This window comes from Sinocyclocheilus grahami, unplaced genomic scaffold (genome assembly GCF_001515645.1).
Source record: "Sinocyclocheilus grahami isolate Dianchi unplaced genomic scaffold, SAMN03320097.WGS_v1.1 scaffold558.1, whole genome shotgun sequence".
Lineage (NCBI taxonomy): Eukaryota > Metazoa > Chordata > Actinopteri > Cypriniformes > Cyprinidae > Sinocyclocheilus > Sinocyclocheilus grahami.
This window is the reverse complement of record NW_015505737.1, coordinates 631,135-650,228: the sequence shown is the minus strand read 5'-3', so window position 1 is coordinate 650,228 and position 19,094 is coordinate 631,135. Positions and strand designations below refer to the sequence as shown.

Below are 19,094 nucleotides of genomic sequence, written 5' to 3'. Positions count from 1 at the left end.
AAAGAGAGGCCTGTTTAAGTAGTTTGTGTAAACATGCCACTGAAGACTACCAGTGCAATCACAGAGAGGAGGAGGACGGGGTGTACCAAACAATGACAGGTGGTGGAGAAGAGCACGACAACAAATAAATGAGGAACAGTACATAGAGAGAGAGAGAGAGAGAGAGAGAGAGAGAGAGAGAGAGAGAAGAACATGGCATCAAAGAAATGAGGAACAGCACATCGATAGAGATAATACACAAGAGAGAATTAAGGGTAGAAACACAAGAATGCTTTAAACTATTCAGAACGTGTCTTTATGTCTCTGCAAGCTATGCTGCATTAAATAGCCATGTTATATTGTTAATGACACAAAACCAGTCAAATTTAGGGTAGGTTAAAGGTGCCTAATGTGTTTTTTAAATACCAGGCATAAAATTAAGGATGTAATGATACACTTATTTTTATTTTATACTTACATAAAATCTATATACAGTACATATGATCCTGACCTAACCTAAACTTAATATCCAACCATTTTCTTTCCATCCAAGAAAATGAAAATAAATGGATCATCATCATTTTCAGTGCATGACAAATAACAGCTTGTATATTTTCAAAATAATTCCTTTACTCGTTTGAGTAAGAATATATAATAACTACAGTTCAAAAGTTTGAGGTCAGAAAAATGTTATGTTTTTGTAAGAAGTCTTTCATGCTCACCAAAGCTGGATTTATTTGATCAAAATATAATAATACAGTAGTATTGTGAAATATTATTACAATTAAAAATAAATGTTTTATATTTGAATATATTTTAAACTGCAATTTATTCCTGTGATGGCAAAGCTGAATTTTCAGCAGCCATTACTCCAGTCTTCAGTGTCACCTGATCCTTCAGAAGTGATACCAAATATTTCTTATTATTATGAAAAGTTGAAAACCGTTGTGGTGCTTAATATTTTTGTGGAAACCATGATACATTTTTAGGAATATTTGATGTTTGAATATTTGAACAGAAAGTTCAAAAGAACAGCATTTATTTAAAAAAAATAAACTTTTGTAATAAAAGTCCCTACTTTCATTTTTTGATCAATTTAATACAGTCCTTACTGAACAGAAGTATTCATTTATAATTTATATTAATTTAAAAATGAAATATATACGGTGTATTTTTTTTTTGGCATTTTAAACATCCACTTGGCATCATCCTTACATTGCCACTTTTGTCATGTCAATCATCATTGTTTTTCAATACTCTGAGCCTTTGAATAAATACTCAACATTGTAATGGGGGTGGGTTAATTCTAGAAGAAGTTAGCAAAACAACTGAAATGTCTTACATCATCTTTAAGCCTTTATAATTCTGTGCTATTTTCTTTCATTGTGCAGCTTATGGTGGGATTGTAGTTACTTTAGTTAAAAATCAATTGAATGAAAGTTGGTGATTTCTTTCCAGATGCTCTTTATTTTAAATACACAACTACAAAAGAGCACACACACACAATTGGCAAGAGTAATTCCAGCACGTATTACGCAGAGAAATATGGTTGTGCTAATCAATACTGATTTTATGGCATACGTTTACAACAGAAAGAGTTTTTTAGTGATGAACATGATGTTTTATTTCACTACCTAGCATTCAAATTCAATAAAATATAGGGAAAGAGACCAAAAACAAAGAAGTTGGAAGTGTGTTTTTATGTTTGTAGCAGTGTGAGTGTATATGTGTGTGTGAGAGGGTGTGTCCTTGTGTGTGAGAGCCTGGCTTCTGTCCGTCACACTTCACTACCCATTCAGCAGCGGTCAGAGTGACAGAATACCAATAGGGAACTTAGACAGGAGAAGGACAAGCGGGCCACAGTGAAACTGAGCTGGACGCTGACAGAAAAAGAATCTGGCAGGAGAGGCAGGACGCTGATCACATCCTTCAACATTATTACTGACACCTGCTTTGTAAATCACGGAATTAACATTAACCTGTCATTCCTATATATAGCTAATCCATTACAGCCAGGACTCTGGAGTCACCATACATATAGTGCTGAGCTATGCTAAGTTGCTTTGCTCTGTTTTGCTTGCTTTAACAAAAACTCACAAAACAACTTTCAAAGTCTAGACTCTTTCAGTTCAAAAACATAAAAGAGCTGTACATTTGTGTTTGAAGCTAAGATGCCAGTGAAAATAACAATGATGAAAATGATACTACAGCCTTGTCGTCATAATGGCTTTCTAATTGGTGGCTGACTAAATACTTTTTTGCCCCACTGTAAGTGGTGAGTTGTAAGTGCTCCCAGATTATACTCATTTTGATTAATTGATTTTAGCTTGCATGCATTAGTGTATGCAGCATTCCAACAGCTCTAAACATATGTTTGGATAAGACAGAAATTAAGCTGTTACAAACAGCTGGTATTTAATATAGGATTACCTTAATTTCTTGGAAACCATACACAGTCTATAGTTAGGAGAACAACTATATTACTTGTCAGAATATTTATTTACTGCAGTGGTTCTCAGTTTTGGGGAGTGACAATAGTACTGTTCAAAAGTGTGGAGTCAGTAAGTTTTTTTAAATTTTTTTTTTAAAGAAATGAATACTTTAAATTGGCAAGGATGCATTAAATTGATCATTGTGATTTATAATGTTACAAGAAATTTCTTTTTCGAATAAATGCTGTTTTTTTGTTTTACTTTTTATTCATCAAATAATCTTGTTAAAAAGGAAATATTAAACAGCACAAATGTCTGATTTCCGAAGGATCATGTGACATTGTAGACTGGAGTAATGGCAGCTGAAAATGCTGCTTTGCCATCACAGGAATAAACTGCATTTTAAATATATATTAAAATAGAAAACAGTTATTTTGAATTGTAATAATATTTCACAATATTACAGTTTTTACTGCATTTTTGGTTAAATAAATGCAGCATTGGTGAGTATGAGAGACTTCTTTCAAGTGCATAAAAAGACGTACCAACCCCAAAATTGTAAACATCTTTCTGTTAAAATTAAAGGGATAGTTCACCCAAAAATGGAAATTTGATGTTTATCTGTTTACCCTTTGTTTCTTCAGTAGAACACAAATTATGATTTTTAACTCCAACTGTTGCAGTCTAATGCATGGCAATGGTAACAAAATCTATGAGAGTAAAAAAAAACATGCACAGACAAATCCAAATTAAACCCTGCGGCTCCTGACGACTCATTGATGTCCTAAGACACGAAACGATCGGTTTGTGCCAGAAACCGGACAGTATTTATATAATTTTTTTACCTCTAATACACCACTATGTCCACCTGAAGTTATGGTTGATTGCTCTTCGGCTGGATATCAACACACCCATTAACGTAAACTACGCCAGAGCGCGTACACACCTCACGCACCGGATGCCTGCGCGCGCTCAAGACAGTTGGACATAGTGGTGTATTAGAGGTAAAAAATTATATAAATACTGTTCAGTTTCTGGCACAAACCGATCGTTTCGTGTCTTAGGACATCAATGTGTTGTCGCGTTTTTTTACTCTCATAGATTTTGTTACCATTGCCATGCATTATAAGATTATAACAGTTGGAGTTAAAAATCATAATTTGTGTTCTACTGAAGAAACAAAGTCACCTACATCTGGGATGCCCTGGGGGTAAGCAGATAAACATCAAATTTTCATTTTTGGGTGAACTATCCCTTTAACGTATATCCAATTAAGATAACAAAATGAATAAGAAATCCCGATTTAAGGTATAGATATTATTACAAAAAATGTTTCCTCAGACAAATACCTGTAGTTATTTTTGAAGTCTTAGATAACTCTTACCAGTTATCTCTCTCTTTCACTGGTAAAATTACATCTAGTGACACCTCTAGTTGGCTGCAAAGCACATTGTTCTGATCTCAGGTACTGGGCCTTTGGGGAAGGAAATGGTGTGCCAGAACATATGCCAACACATGACCTTGTCCTGACGGACTGGGCTGTACTTGGCATGGGGTGCAGGGCACCAGATGGGCTTGGTAATGTGCTCGGCATGAGGGAGGAGCGAGACCTACGTGCTCCTCTCAATCAGGTGAGACCTGGAGACCTGTGGAGGCCTTGGGGGTGGGGGACCAAATTCATTAACGACACAGTGTGGGGGGCACAATAGGGGAGAGGGGGCATCACCCCCCACCCAAAACACATTGTCTTATTTGTCCTCTAATGTGACCTACAAACATTGAATCATGCAATGGAGTCATGAGTGGAAATGGAACAATGCTGTTTTCCTCCATACCATAATTCAGCACAAGATTCCCTTAAAGGGATAGTTCACCCAAAAATGATTCTGTCGTCATTCACTCACCCTCACCTTTTGCACCAAAGTTGTACAAATGTGGAATGGAAAAGAAGGTATTTTGAGGCCCAAACTACTTTGGACTTTTGTTGTATGGACAAAAAAACTTATGTTCCACAGACGAAAATAAGTCATACAGGTGTGGAATGACATAAGGGTGAGTAAATGATGACATCATTTTTATTTTTAGGTGAACTATCCCTTTAAAAGCTTCCCAGCATCTACTCTTATTACTAACCGGTGCTATGAGCAACAGTATATAACTGTTCATTACAGAAGAACATTTAGAAAAATAAATAAAATACAATTCAAAATGCTATCCAAAATGGAACTGAATGTTTTGAAGTTAAGATTGACTTCCACTCTTCAGACTTAAACGTTTCGAGGAAAATAAGTGATGGTGACAAATACACTCACACTCTCTCTAGGATGCCGTCACCCTCTGCACATGACTTGTTACTGTTAATTGAACCTCATATCCACCAATTTACTGCTCAATTTGTTGGCCTGGATGCGTCCCTTTAAGCTGCAACGGATGCCTGGCAACACATTAACCGTTCCTGGGGAATCACACTGGGAGTGAGAAAAAAGACTGATGACAGTATAGGTTTCAAATGACAGGTATAATTCAATATTAAAGCTATAGTAACCTTCATCATAAAGAGCTCTCTCTCTCTGTGTTTACACTTTCCATAATAAGAAGGGTTCTGAATTATGTGAACGATACGAGGTCTTGATGAAACACAGTTGGTGCAATGACCTCAAAGGAAAGAAAGAATAACATACAGACAGGCCTCAAATCTCACCTATGTATGTGTGCAAGACATATAGACTACTTTTTTTGTCCTTTTTGGAGGTTTTCTACTATATCTGTATGGAAAGACGCATTGGGAAAGAAACTTGTTTGAAATGACATTAGGGTGAGCAAATGATTCATCATTTTCATTTTTGGCGAACTAATCCTTTAAATCAAACCACTGAATCCAGTGTGAATTCATCTGCTGTAAGGTCATGCAGTCGTCCTTTGCCTCACGTGGTATTACACCAGGGCACAAAGAAGAGCTTAGCTCTCATTTGCTGGGTGATTAATTTACTCTCGATATGATCTCAGATAGTTCACTGGCACGTCGGCCTATTCCTTTCTCATCTAACAATATTGGCTTCTGTCCCATTTTATAGTCTTTTTCTCTCCTTTTTTCTCCGGTTCTTCATTGCCTCTGACCTGGCCTGAACAATTGTTTATAGATTCAGAGCAAGGTCTGGCCTTCCTCGGGCCACAGTAAATAATACACACCTGTCTGCTCCTCAAAACACAGCTCAGTCCTCTAGCGTCTGTTAGGAGCTGGTCTCGCAAATCAATATTGCAGGTAGTGTTTGGCACCGGGGCCCTGTATGTATTTTTTCAGGGAAGGGGATGTACGTGCCTTTCCTCTGAGGCTGCTCTGGCTCCATTGCAACAATGAAACGATGCAAACATCTGTAGCAGAGAAGATAAGGGCATCAGCATAAGGCTTCTGGGAAATGTTATGAAATGTCATTGGTGTGTGAATATTGGGTATTTTACAACGGCTTGTCCAATCATATTTATGTCTTATGGATTGTTTTGTTGACTTACGTGTTATGTAACTTAATAACACTAGTGATAAACTTATCAATTTGCTATGAATAATCTTTTTGGTTGGTGCCAATTAAGTAAAATCCAAATATAAAATTAAATAAAATAGTTCAATTATCTGGGGTAAGCAAGATTTGAATGCTTTCGAAAGAAGTCTCATATGCTCACCAATGCTACATTTATTTGATGAAACTACAGTAAAAACAGTACTATTGTGAAATTTTATTGCAACAAAAAATAATTATTTAAAATAGTTCTCTATAGTGATGTTTATCAGCATGTCTGCTCTCTTTTTTTCTCTTACAGGACAAAAAAACGTGACACTAAACTCATCTGTAAGACCATAAAGACCTCTGTGTATGGATGGCACTATCTGCTGATGTTTGCATGACTGGAAGAAAAATAAAACAAACAAAGAAAAAGCATTTTCTTCAGAAATGAGAAAAATGAGAGAAGGGAAAAGTCATTTTGCTTGAGGCGGCATAGCACATTCATTCTTATGCTCCTTTAACTTAAAGCGCTATGCCAAGTGTGTGTGTGTTTTGTGTTTCAGAGCAAAAGCCTCACTTCTGACAGCAAATGCCTGGCTTGGACTACACATGCACAAGCCAGAAATACAGAGAAAATAGAAAAACAAAAGAGCGTGGGAGAAAGGTGCGAGATCATGTCAGACAGGTACTGTATGACAGAGCTAAGGGAAGATGATGCTAAAAAAGGAAAAAAACAAACAAACACATTTTTAGCTCAAAGTTTTAAATATAGGAACAATTAATAGTCTGTAATTTTAAAGCAGAAAAGAATCATACTGGATGACCTTCTGGCAAATCTATTACAATTAAAGAAATTTGACAATTAAATACAGTTATACATTGTTAAAGGGTTAGTTCACCCAAAAATGAAATTAGGCTGCGTTTTGCTCAGCCCCGAAGCATCCTAGGTGTGTATGACCTTCTTTCAGACGAATCCAGTCGGAGTTATATAAATTTTTTTTTTGGATCTTTCAAGCTGTTTAATGCCACTCAGCAGGTGTTGCATTGCTTCAGTCCAAAAGAACTTAAATAAAAATCGCCCATCCATAAAAAAAAAGTGTCTCACACGGCTCCAGGTGGTGAACAAAGGCCTTCTGTAGTGAATTGATGCGTTTTTGTAAGAAAAACATCCATATTCAAAACTTAATCACTTTAATGTAGCTTGCACCAACAGTTGTACACAGAAGCAGTTCCGGGAGTATGACGTATGAGTTCAGCGTTGGGTCCTTTAAGCTCTAGTCTATTAATTAACTTTGTCCAGGCATCTCTTGGGGTCTCATATTGGCTGTGCATATATCACTTTATTTCCACCCATAAGCTTTCAAAGCACTGACTTAAAATGAATTAAAACCCTGTGCCTTATGAAACTGTAGCCCTGGTGGAAAACCTCAATAGCAACTGACAAGCACTAAGTGTCAGTCAGAGATTCAGAAACCTCTCCTATTTTCCCAGACATTTCTGCTCCAAATGTACATCTGTGGTCCCAGCTGTCTGTCTGTGTGCGAGCAGCCAGTGAGCAGTCCATGATACGCTCTGAACGCAGCCACATGGCTAGTCATACTTTCTGTACTGTACACGCTAGAGCATAACAGATGGCTGCCTGTGGTAAATATGGCTAACTTGACCTGATGAAATAGCACAACAGTCAATCCAAGTCATTATCGTCTCCAGCTAATTGCAGAGGCCTTGATGAAACGGCAAGAGGAAAACTGTTTATATTCAGATTAGACATTTAGTTTTGCATTTGCAAATGACTCGCATGTTTCTATAGCTTTTTAAGTCGGATAAAAGCAATTATGAGTAATTTTCTCTTCCTGTCATTTCTCTTCTCTCCTCTTCCAATACAAATTCAACATACTGTAGTAGGTGTGGCCAATTCAATTCCAGTTGAATTCAAAAAGGGTCCAAATTCTTAAAGAGATAGTTCACCCAAACATGAAAACTCTGTCAACATTTACTCACCCTCATGTCATTCCAAACCTGACTTTTCTGTCTCCTCCGAAACACACACACACACACACACACACACACAAAGATATTTTGAACAATACTGGTAAGCAAACAGTTTTGGTGAGCACCGACCTCTAATGCATGGACAAATTACACAAATACATTTCTCAAAATATCTTCTTTTATGCTCCTCAGAAGTCAGTCAGTCACACAGTTTTGGAAATTATAAATGCTGGCAGAATTGTAATTTTTGGGTGAACTATTCTTTTAAATTGTGATTTTTACCCAACCCTGATATAACATGAAATATAATATAACAAATAATAATACTGGAAATATATCTGTGATCTTATATTTCTCTTTCACTGAGCTTGTCACAGTGCATCTTGGGATTGCATTATCTGCTAAGAATCAGTGTTATTTTAGCATTATTTATTAATTTAGCAATAATTTTTGCACTTTTTATATATTTTAATTTATTTTATTATAATTAGCTTTTATTTTTTTAATATTTTTTGATTACACATATGATTCAGAGCTTGGTATCGCTGAAGGTGTTCCCCTAGCGTTTTCCGACGCAGCGTCTCGTTCCCTCGGGGAACCATGGTTACATACGTAACCTGGGACGTTTTTTTTCTTTCCAGTAGTACTATCAGTACTTCAATTGTTTCAGTTGCTAAGCAGTATTTCTAATTTTCATTTAGTTTAAGTATTACATCTAGTATTTATGCTTAATTTTATTTTAATGTATTTCAATTATCAAAATTTGTAAATAGTTTTAGTTAACGATAATAACCCTGCTTAAGAATACATGCAAAGCTACCTTAGACTGCAAAAGTCTCGTATAGGGCAAGATAATGTTTCTGACACATTTACTAGGAATAAGTGTGCCTATTATGCCTTAAAATGTCTGTCTATGCTGTCTATGTATAGGCAACTCACTAGGGTTTAGAAAGCAACAAAAGCAAGACACAAACGTCCTTCCTTTCTTAGCAGATCATTCAACTCAATAAATGTTCAGCTCTTTAGAAAGTTACAGCTGTTTTGTTTGCACGTCACATGCTCACACAAATTACGGGACCAATGACAGCTCCCTGTACCCCCTCTTTCCCACCACAAACAACCGAGAGATCCACCAAGGTCAAAGCAATTAAAGCTGCTCTGTTAGACAGGCGGTTTTGATATCCAGATAATTGAAAGTGAAGCCCCTGCTAAAATGCTGGTGTCCCTTTAACTTCATCTTTAACACTGGTGAGCCACTCTAGTGTCTGCAGGTCTACTGAGCTGAGAAATCCTCAGTGTTCCCTGAGACCTGTGCTGTCTTTTCTCTTATCTGTTTAAAATTTCAGCAGACCCACATCGAAAAAGAGCAAGATTGATAAAGAATGAAGAGAGGAAGAGGAAGGAAATGTGAGATGAATGATTGTGTGTGGGATAATGACAAAATATAATTCATATGAATATTGGAAAAGATCTGTGTGGATGGCCTTTAAAGTAAATTGCTTTGCATGCGATTGTTTGTCTTGGGTTGGCAGCACCCAAAGGATGATTTAAAGGTTCAATTCAAACAGGAGAGTTCTAGGTTCAGGCATGAGCTAACCGAGATGACATATCCATAATGTTAAATTATGATTTTATTTAGCTAATTAGGTTACATTGTTCAGGAAAGTTGTGATTTCAAGACATTTTTTAGATGTCTTACTCTACAGTCAATCTACAGCCTATAATTATCAAACTGGAAGCCAGACGATTATCATCTCAACTTAAAACCATTGAATATCAAGTGCCTACTTAATTTCATCTATTGAAAATTCAATTGGCTTAGCTTCAGACATGAAGAATGGGATGAATCCAAGATTTCCTCAGATAAAATGAACCATGAAAGGATAAAAGGCATAATTGCTGCCTGTGATGGTATCAGTATCATCATTGAACTTAATAAGAACCCTGTAACCTGCAATGAAATTTAACCTTAAACCACCGTCTACCCACAGTTCATTTAATATCCAATATATATATATATATATATATATATCGTTCTCTTCCTGTTGGCAGAACTATGTCAAGTTTGTTTTCTCAGAGAAGGCAAGGGATTGGATAAGAAAAATTTCTGACATTATAAAAAAAATAAATAATAAAAAAAAATAAATAAATACATATATATATATATATATATATGCATGGATGGATGGATGGTGTATATATAGATATATACACACACACACACACACACACACACACACTCAGCGAAACACTACAGGACTGTGGCTCTCCAGGATACGATGTTGGTCACATCTATATATACACCATCTGTCCGTCCGTCCATTTATCTATCTATCTTACTGTCATGTTTGATCATTATGACATGATGTTTGCAACGGTCTTCAAATCAGACAAAGTAGGTCAAACTTATTATGCACTAATTAAAAAGTAAACAAATCAGACACCACTTATGGTTTAAACTTCTAATTACTTAATACTACTGTGATGTGTGTTTGTCCCTTTGGGTGCCTGCTGTAGGAAGTATACTTTGCTAGAAACTGACAGTCAGTCTGCAGGGCCATAAACTAGTCACTGAAAGTTGCAGGGGCAGGCACACACACTAACTCTCTCTGAATTTTGAACGACTATGTAAATGAAGCTTTACATATGAAAAATCAGTTCAGATGCAGACGGATCCTTAATGAGTGTGCGGGCATGTGTGAAAATGTAGCTGTTTCATGCTGTGTGTCTGTTGTTTGCCTGTGCTATCCCTTTCCGTGTGTCACACTCTGTTTCCTTAACAATTACAGCTCTAAGCTGCTTTCCTAAATACCACTCGGAAAATACAGACTCTAGTGGTAAACATTCAAAACACAACAACCAAATGTGTAATTACTGCATAAGTGTTATGGTACAGTGCCTCACAATTATTATTTGAGGGAAACTTCAGTCTTGCATGGCTGCAGATGGTTGTCAGCTCCACACTGTTAATCTGAGAGATGCTGCTGCTTTGTACCCCTCTACAAGATCTTTACTTGAAGATCTCATCTGCTCACAATGATTGCCAACAGGAGGCGCAATAAAGAATTCTATAAAGAATTATTTATTTATTATTTGCATTATATGCTATTGTTACATTACAGCTGTATAATTTCCGGCTTGTAATTTTTTTTAAGAACAAAATATTTACAATAATGTATGAAGAAAATTTCAGTAAAAATGTAAGTTTTATTTATTTTATTTACAAAATGGTATTGATTTTATCGTATGGTATATGGTATTGATTATTTCAGTATTGAAATTTTGGATCTGTAACAACTCTAAATCACTGAAATTTGCTCAAAAATAAATTGTATGCCTCATTCATTTTAATTGAGCACTGATAGGAGCAGTGTATTATTTTGCTGGTCACCTTTTCACAGCAGTGCCTAACCTTTTCTCCAATAATAAGCTGAGTACTGGTGGTCTCCGGTGATCTCACAGGGCATCAAAATTTAACCTCCACATGTCAGACTTGTGTTGGCTCTTGGGTCAGTTTTTTGAGTTATCTATACTTTATCACACCGAATTCTGTTCCAGACGCCCATGTGCAATTCATTAACAGAGCTTGAAATGTAAAGAAAATAAAGAAGTGCAAATGCAGGTTTAGTGCACCTCTGGCCAATCTCAACTCATTGCATTATTCATTTTTTAATCTAGTCAGCAGAATTACACTGATGCCTGATTATTTCACCAATAATCTTTTACATAAAGCATGTTTTCTTTCACAGACAAGCCACTGATGCTCAGACCACCATTAACCTGTTGAGAGCACAGTGAGACAAACCATGGAAAAGAGGCTTTAGTCTTCTAGTACACTCTCTCTCTGAATGCTTTCCTTCAATTTGTTCTTCACGTCCTACTCTTGCACGTTATTTTATCTCTCTTTCCCTCTTCTCTTTTTTATGCTACTTTACAATACCCTTTCCAGAAGAACAAGGTTCCAGCAGTCATTACTTTGCAGGGCTCAACAATAAGGATGGCCTGCTGACCTGGGGCCAGTGTGAAAGTGTTTCTGGCCAGCTTTCGAGTCAGTGCTGTGTTCTCACTGAAAATTTTACAATCATTGATCTTGTACATCCATTTTAATGCCTAACAAACTTAAACATTTGGTTTTCTGTGATGTACATTAGATTTTGTTGCAAACCTCAACAATGTTAGCCAGATGGATAACACTATTCTGTGACAAATGGAAAAAAAAATTGTCTTGAAAGCATCAATAATACTGTGTATACTACAAATGAATCACTGATGTTTTGCATCATATGCTATCTTTTTTCCCCCTAGTCATTTTCCATTTTAACTATTATAGCTGACATTATAGCTGTATTTGCAGATAAAAAAGTAAAAATGTCTTTTCTTTTCCAAAAATATATATAAAAAATGTTTTTCTAATTTTTTTTTCTAAAAAACAAATAAGTAAAAAAAATACTAATAAATAAAAAATAATACTAATATAAAATATTTTAATTAACAAAAATTGTTGTAAAGAAAACTTAACATTTAAGGAAAATATTTCTAGCAACAAACAAATAATTATCTCTATTATTATTCTTTTGTGGTGGGGCAAGTACAAATATTTGCAGGGCAAGTAAAAATGTGAACTTCTGGTCTGATTGGACAATATATACTGTATATATATATATATATATATATATATCCTTGTGGTTGAGCCATGGAGCCATGAAGTTTGTATAAACACTGTTCAATGGCTTGCATTGTAAGTATAAAAAATACTGTTTTGTACACTGCAAGTGGAAGGACACACAAATATTTGTAAAGAGGACTAAGGACAATTAGTCAAATGTCTTTAAAAACAACTGTGTCTGTTTCTGTTATAATACATAGAACTACACAAACAATTGCTCACAATCTTGTGAAAGAGAGTACTTTCACTGACTTTTCTATGTTTATTTATCAGTTTTTCTTGTCCTCTGGCCTCATTAGAAGAAGCCGCTCATAGCCAAGTGGCCTAAGACACACTCACACACACTTGAGTGTTTGAGTATGGGTTTATATGCCAGAGGAGCTACATGAAGATGGCATTGCAAAAACATGTTGTATGTCAGTAATAAAGTACTTGTAAATAATGTATATGGTTTTGCTTCATCAATAATGTATAGACCACAACAAAACACATACAGTAAAAAAAAAAAAAAAAAATTCTTCTCAAAATGAGTTGTGTATTGTGTGTATACTGGCCAGCTTTGTGCAATGGATTACAATAAAAAGTATGTAGAACAAACAGTTTTAGAAATATTAAAGCCCTATTTCACTGATAAAGATTAACTGTCTGCATCAACAATCCCCACAGTTGTTTGCAATAAGGCTTAATATACTGTATATGTCCAAGAAATTGGCTCACTAATATATCCCTCTATATCTTTGTATAACACACCAGTGAAAGGTCGGTTTAAGGTATTATTTTGAAGCCAGCAATTTAACACTATGAGTATATGGGGTGACATTTCTAAAGCCTTGGCTCGTTTTACCCATTATCTTGAAAAGAGCAGGGCAGAGACTGTCTGGTTTTACTCCCACATCACAGCCTGCTCTTAGAAAAGCCTCTTATGAGGTGAGTCTAATACATAAATAATAACCTCCGATTGTATCACTTCAGGTAAAATTTTTTTTTTAAGTATTGTGCCTAAAATCTTTATTCCGCCTATAAAGCCTGTGTGTCACGAATCCGGTCCATGAACTTCTGTTTATTCACCATCAGAGGTCACCCTTTCCGATTTCATTGACTCTCGCACTACACACTGTTGCACATCACCCCGGACTACATATCCCATCATTCATTGCACTGATCGCACTCAGCACGGATTGCCCACAGCTGGTAACAGTGATTGCACCCAGCTGTTTCATATCACTCCCTCACTATTTAACACTCACTCTGATCCCTTCCCTCTGCCGAGTATTGTTGAGCGCATATCTCAGATAGCTACACTACAGAGCCCTCATTTGTTTCCCAGCCTTAGCCTTAGCCTTGTCTGTTTTCTCCGGTTTTGATCTTCGCCTGTTTTCCTGGATTCCTCCCTTTAGCCTTGCCACCCCTGTGACTCTGTCTGCCAATCGTCGACCCACGCTAGCCCTAGGATTATTCTTGTGTTTTGCCCGCCATATACCTGTCTGCCTTTATCTGACCCATGCCTGTTTCATGACCACGTCTCTGTCTTTTCCAAAATAAAGCTTGCATATGGATCCGCACGTCTCACGTCTCGTCAGCCCCATTACACTGTGGAGTGGTCATGTGAATTCAGCAACAAAATGTCTGAATACCAACTAGCCTTCTAAAACTATGATTTAAATGCATGAGATTCATCTAAACATCTGAATCGAACATTTAAATCTATGCAGCACAGGCTTTGTCTATTCATCTGTACAATACAAATCTAAATGTTCACCAGTAGTGGTTGACATTAACTTCTTTTAGTTAAAATATTTATATGTGTTTATAAGGGGAAATATTTAAAAGTATACTTTCTGCGTGTTACATCAACTATGTTAGCAGGTGGCGACAAAGGAGTGAGTCTGTTTGCGTAAGTGAATCAAAACGATTCGTTCAAAAACGCAGATTCATTCAGGAACCAAACTCATTTATGAGTCACTGGATCATTCATTCAACCGATTTGTTCAAAAACACAGTTTCATTCAGGAACACCACAAGATGTGTGATGGATATAAAGCAATAAGCAATAAAGCAATACGCCACAAGAAGCCATGGTTTACTTGTGCCTTGGCTTCGTTTGGAACTATTTCTGTTGGCAGAGCAAAAATAGACAAAGTAACTGGCAATACTGAGTCTTAACTTAACGCAATATTACAATTGCAATCGTGCTGTTATGTATGGCTATGCGCACCTGCAGCCTGTAAACATAAAATCTAAATTAAATGAAAATTAAATAAAATTAAAAGTTATAACAAGTATAAAAGTGTATAAAACATACCGTTCAAAATTTTGGGGTCAGTATTTTTTACATTTTAAAAAAATTATAATTTTATTGAGCAAGGACACATTAAATTGATCAAAAGTGAAAACACACAGTACAGACAATTTTACAAAGGATTTCTATTTCAAATAAATGCTGTTTATTTATTTATTTTTTACTTTCAGCAATGAATCCTGAAAAAAAATGTATCACAGTTTCTACAAAAATATTAAGCAGCACATAAAATGTCTCTTGAGCACCAAATCAGCATATGATAATGATTTCTGAAGGATCATGTGGCACTGAAGACAGGAGCAATGACTGCTGAAAATTCAGCTTCGCATCACATGAATAAATTACATTTTGAAATATATTAAAATAGAAAACAGTTATTTAAAATTGTAATGATATTTCACAAAATTCCAGTTTTTACTGTACTTTTTAATTAAATATGCAGTCGTGGTGACCATAAGAGACTTCTTTAAAAATATTACTGACCTCAAACTTTTAAAAGGTAGTGTATGTACACTCTCTTCATCTCTGTCTTTGTAAAATCATCAAATACCATTCAGGCTGTAAATACTTTATACGTTTTAGTTGAAGTACATCAGTTCATACTGGAGTCATTGCTTTAACTCCCATGTCAACTACCACCTACAGTGATGTAACTCCTGTATAACCTGGTGCATTCACATTCAAGAGCCCTTTTTTCTTTCCTTTTATGAATGTTTAGAAACATTAACTCCTGAAATATATGCTTTAGGCTAGGAGAAACAGAGAGGAGGAAATATGACGACCACTGGTGTAGGAGGATGATAAACAGAGTGATACAGACAGCAGACAGTGTGGGGGGTCCAATATCAAAGAAATGTGGCAAAATGATGCTCGCTGCATGACTGGGAGGAAGAGTGAACAGTGTTCAAGATCTGAACAGTGTTTTAATGCAAGTTCACACAGAAAAACAAAACACCTTAACACTTTTACTTTAAACATGCAGTAAGCCATTTCTTTCTACTTTACAAATTCACATCTAAAGAAATTAATGGCACTTTTGATAAAACAAGAGCCATATCACAGGCCATAATAAGGTAAGATACATAAGAGTGGTTTCAGTGGAGTGGAGTGGAGTGGAGTTCAAGAGTGGAGTTCAATACGTGAAGTCTTACCTTGGCGATCTGAACACACCAGTTGAGCAGTAATTGGGAGCCGATGTTGTCTTTATGCTCGTGCACGTAGTCCAGCAGACAGCCATGGGGCATGAGCTGTGTGACCAGCTGAATGGTGGGGCTCAGACACACACCCAGTAACCGCACCAGGTGAGGATGCTCCATGCTGGCCATGATCAGAGCCTCCTGGAAGGAACGAAAGCAGGAACTCAGAGCACAGGAAACTATAACCAACCAATCACTCTCAATTAGTGATTTTACAGCATGTAAATAAAATGTGTATATGAAGAGTTCATTTGCAAAATCAGATAACTCTGTTTTTAATAATTCTCAGAAATCATGTTTTTTCATTGTGCATTCCAATTAATCTCAATCAAACTGCAGTTGGGTTATTTTGACTAGGTTAAACAGTAAAAAAAAAAACAGCTAATTAACAATAAAAACATGATTTTTGAGAAAAAAAAACGCAAATAAACTCTTTATATATATATATATATATATATATATATATATATATGTGTGTGTGTGTGTGTGTGTGTGTGTGTGTGTGTATATGTATAAATATGGTGTATCTCAAAAAACTGCTCACCAACTAATGGCACAAGGGACAGTTTCTAACATCTAGGCCCATATGTAATCATATATTATATGTGTGTGTGTGTATGCTTTAAAGTCTTTTATACTCACCAAGCTTCAATTATTTAATCAGTAATTGTGAAATATTATTACAATTTAAATGAACTGTTCTCTGTTTTAATATATTTTAAAATATAATTTATGCCTGTGATGGAACAGCTGGATTTTTAGTCATTATTCCAGTCGTCAGTGTTACATGATCATTCTCAATCATTCTAATATGCTGATGTGGTGTTCAAAAAACATTTCTTATTATTATCAATGTTGAAAACAGCTGCTTAATATTTTTGTTAACACCATGAGGCACTTTTTCAGGATTTTTTGACAAACAGAAAGCTCAAAATAACAGGATTTATTTTAAACAGTAATATTTTGTCTTTGCTATAATTTTTGGTCAATTTAATGCATCCTTGCTGAATAAAAGTATTAATTTTATGTCTTATACTTATCAAATGACAGGATGCTTCAATTTTAATTTTCAAAAAGTGCATACATCTTACATTTACAGACAATTTATCTCAGATGGTTCTGAAACACACATTGTCATACATGTAGAAACACACGCACACGCACACGCACACACACACACAATGTCCCACTGAGATTCATCTGTGAAACAGCCTATATTTTTTCACTTTGTTTCACGACACTTGCAAAAGCTGGGGGATCTACAAGGCAGTCTTACTACCCATAAATGACTAACATTGCGCTCTTACATGCTGAAAATGACCATCTATGATATTCTGAAAGAGTCATAGGTCTATTTCACTTACTTTCAGTACGGTACATTCAAGCAACTTAGTTAAAATTTTGAAATGTATGTGAAGCATCTCACTTAACAAGATCACAATTACGATCCTAATTCCAGTTTATATCCAACATATTTAACCTGTGGTCCAAACAAAAGATGGCACACGGTATAAAAGTATCAGGGACTAAGAAAATACAGAACGTAAAAAATACACATAATTTCCACAAACAGCTAAGGGGATAATTCAGAAATAATATCCAAACCTCGGGCCATAAGGTTATATTATGGCAATAAAAGATACCTCTGCCATTAATATGATTTCAGGCCTTGGAGGGACCTTATTACGTTTGTTTGAGCATTTTAAAAACTAAAACAGTGTGTAACACACATCCTACATCCGCAAACACACACACAAAGCCATTATCTGAACACTACATAAAATTACACACTTGACAGTTATATAATGAGCATTCACGCTCCTGCTATTCTCCAGCTGCTGAGATGATTGCGTACGCACATGCTGCTCGCCCAATCAACAGCGGGGGCCAGCGTCTACATGTCTGATCTGCCTTCACATGCTTCTGTGCTTTAAGCGCAGTGTGAGTGAATCTGCAAACCCCTAAGAATATTCTGAAAGTGAAATGCCCATTAACACTGATGAATTGTGGGAAATACCTTACATGGGGGAGTCATGGAGAGACCACTCTAATACATGTACATATACACAGATATCTCACTCAAGACAAACACATGTGGAACTACCATCAAAACAGACTTGCATCTACACGCAAGTGAGAAAACATGAACATGCACACAAAAATAACCTGTTTTAGATTGCACTCATCATGGATGTGAAAGGCCTTTGGTAAATGTTTCATAGTCCTTGCATCATCTAAGAGGATGGGCCAATTTGAGGTTTACATGCATTTTTCCTTTTGAACTTCTAAAGAGCTGAATATTCGCTTAGTGGTATTACACAAACTGCAGTTGCAAGCCTTGCAACAGAGTAACACTCACGTCCATGAACTCTACATTGGCTTTGGGGCCTGTCGACTCGTTCAAGATCTTTATGGCAACGGGAATCTTCACAGTCTCGCCCTCAGGTACCCAGATGCCCTGAAATAAAATATATACATATATTTCGTAGAGGTAATTGGGTAGAAATGTACTTTTTATTTTTTATTGAAGAAAATGTGAATGTTCGTGCAAAACTCATTAAAGCTAGGTTGTTGTTAAGGTTTGCTGCCATGTTCCTAATATATTGCTAAGGTGTTTTTGGTGGTTGCTAGGGTGTTTTGGATGGTTGCTAGGTGGTTTTAAAAAAGCCTACCTTCAAATATCTCCTTCAAAGTAAGTCTATTAGATTTTTCTTTCCTTGTGTTTTTTTATTTTAATTTTATTTTTAATTTTTTTAAAGTGTTTTTGAAAGAAGTTTTTTATGTTCACCAAGGCTGCAGTTATCAGGGTTACTAAAAAGAAAAATTTAAAAAAATTGTTAATTGGGGAAAAAAAAAACGTTCACCAAAATAAATAAACAAATAAAATAAAATAAAAATAATTTCTCATTTTAGTTTAGTTTGACTTGATGTACTAAAATATAATAACTAAAAATAACTTAACCTGAAATAAAAAAAAAATATTAAAACTATATAGACGTGTAAATAAACAAATTAATAAAAAACTATAAC

The 19,094-nt window shown here is 35.7% G+C and overlaps 1 protein-coding gene across 1 annotated transcript in view; it reads right to left on the bottom strand.

The window, feature by feature from the left end:
- LOC107556197 (receptor tyrosine-protein kinase erbB-4-like) overlaps positions 1-19,094 on the bottom strand; it is a 103,344-nt gene that overhangs the window by 28,842 nt on the left and 55,408 nt on the right. The window contains exons 17-18 of the mRNA XM_016239253.1: positions 18,424-18,522; positions 16,020-16,205 (exon numbers count right to left, since the gene is read on the bottom strand). Of these exons, the coding sequence (XP_016094739.1) occupies positions 16,020-16,205; positions 18,424-18,522 (285 nt within the window). The remainder of the gene's footprint in view (positions 1-16,019; positions 16,206-18,423; positions 18,523-19,094) is intronic.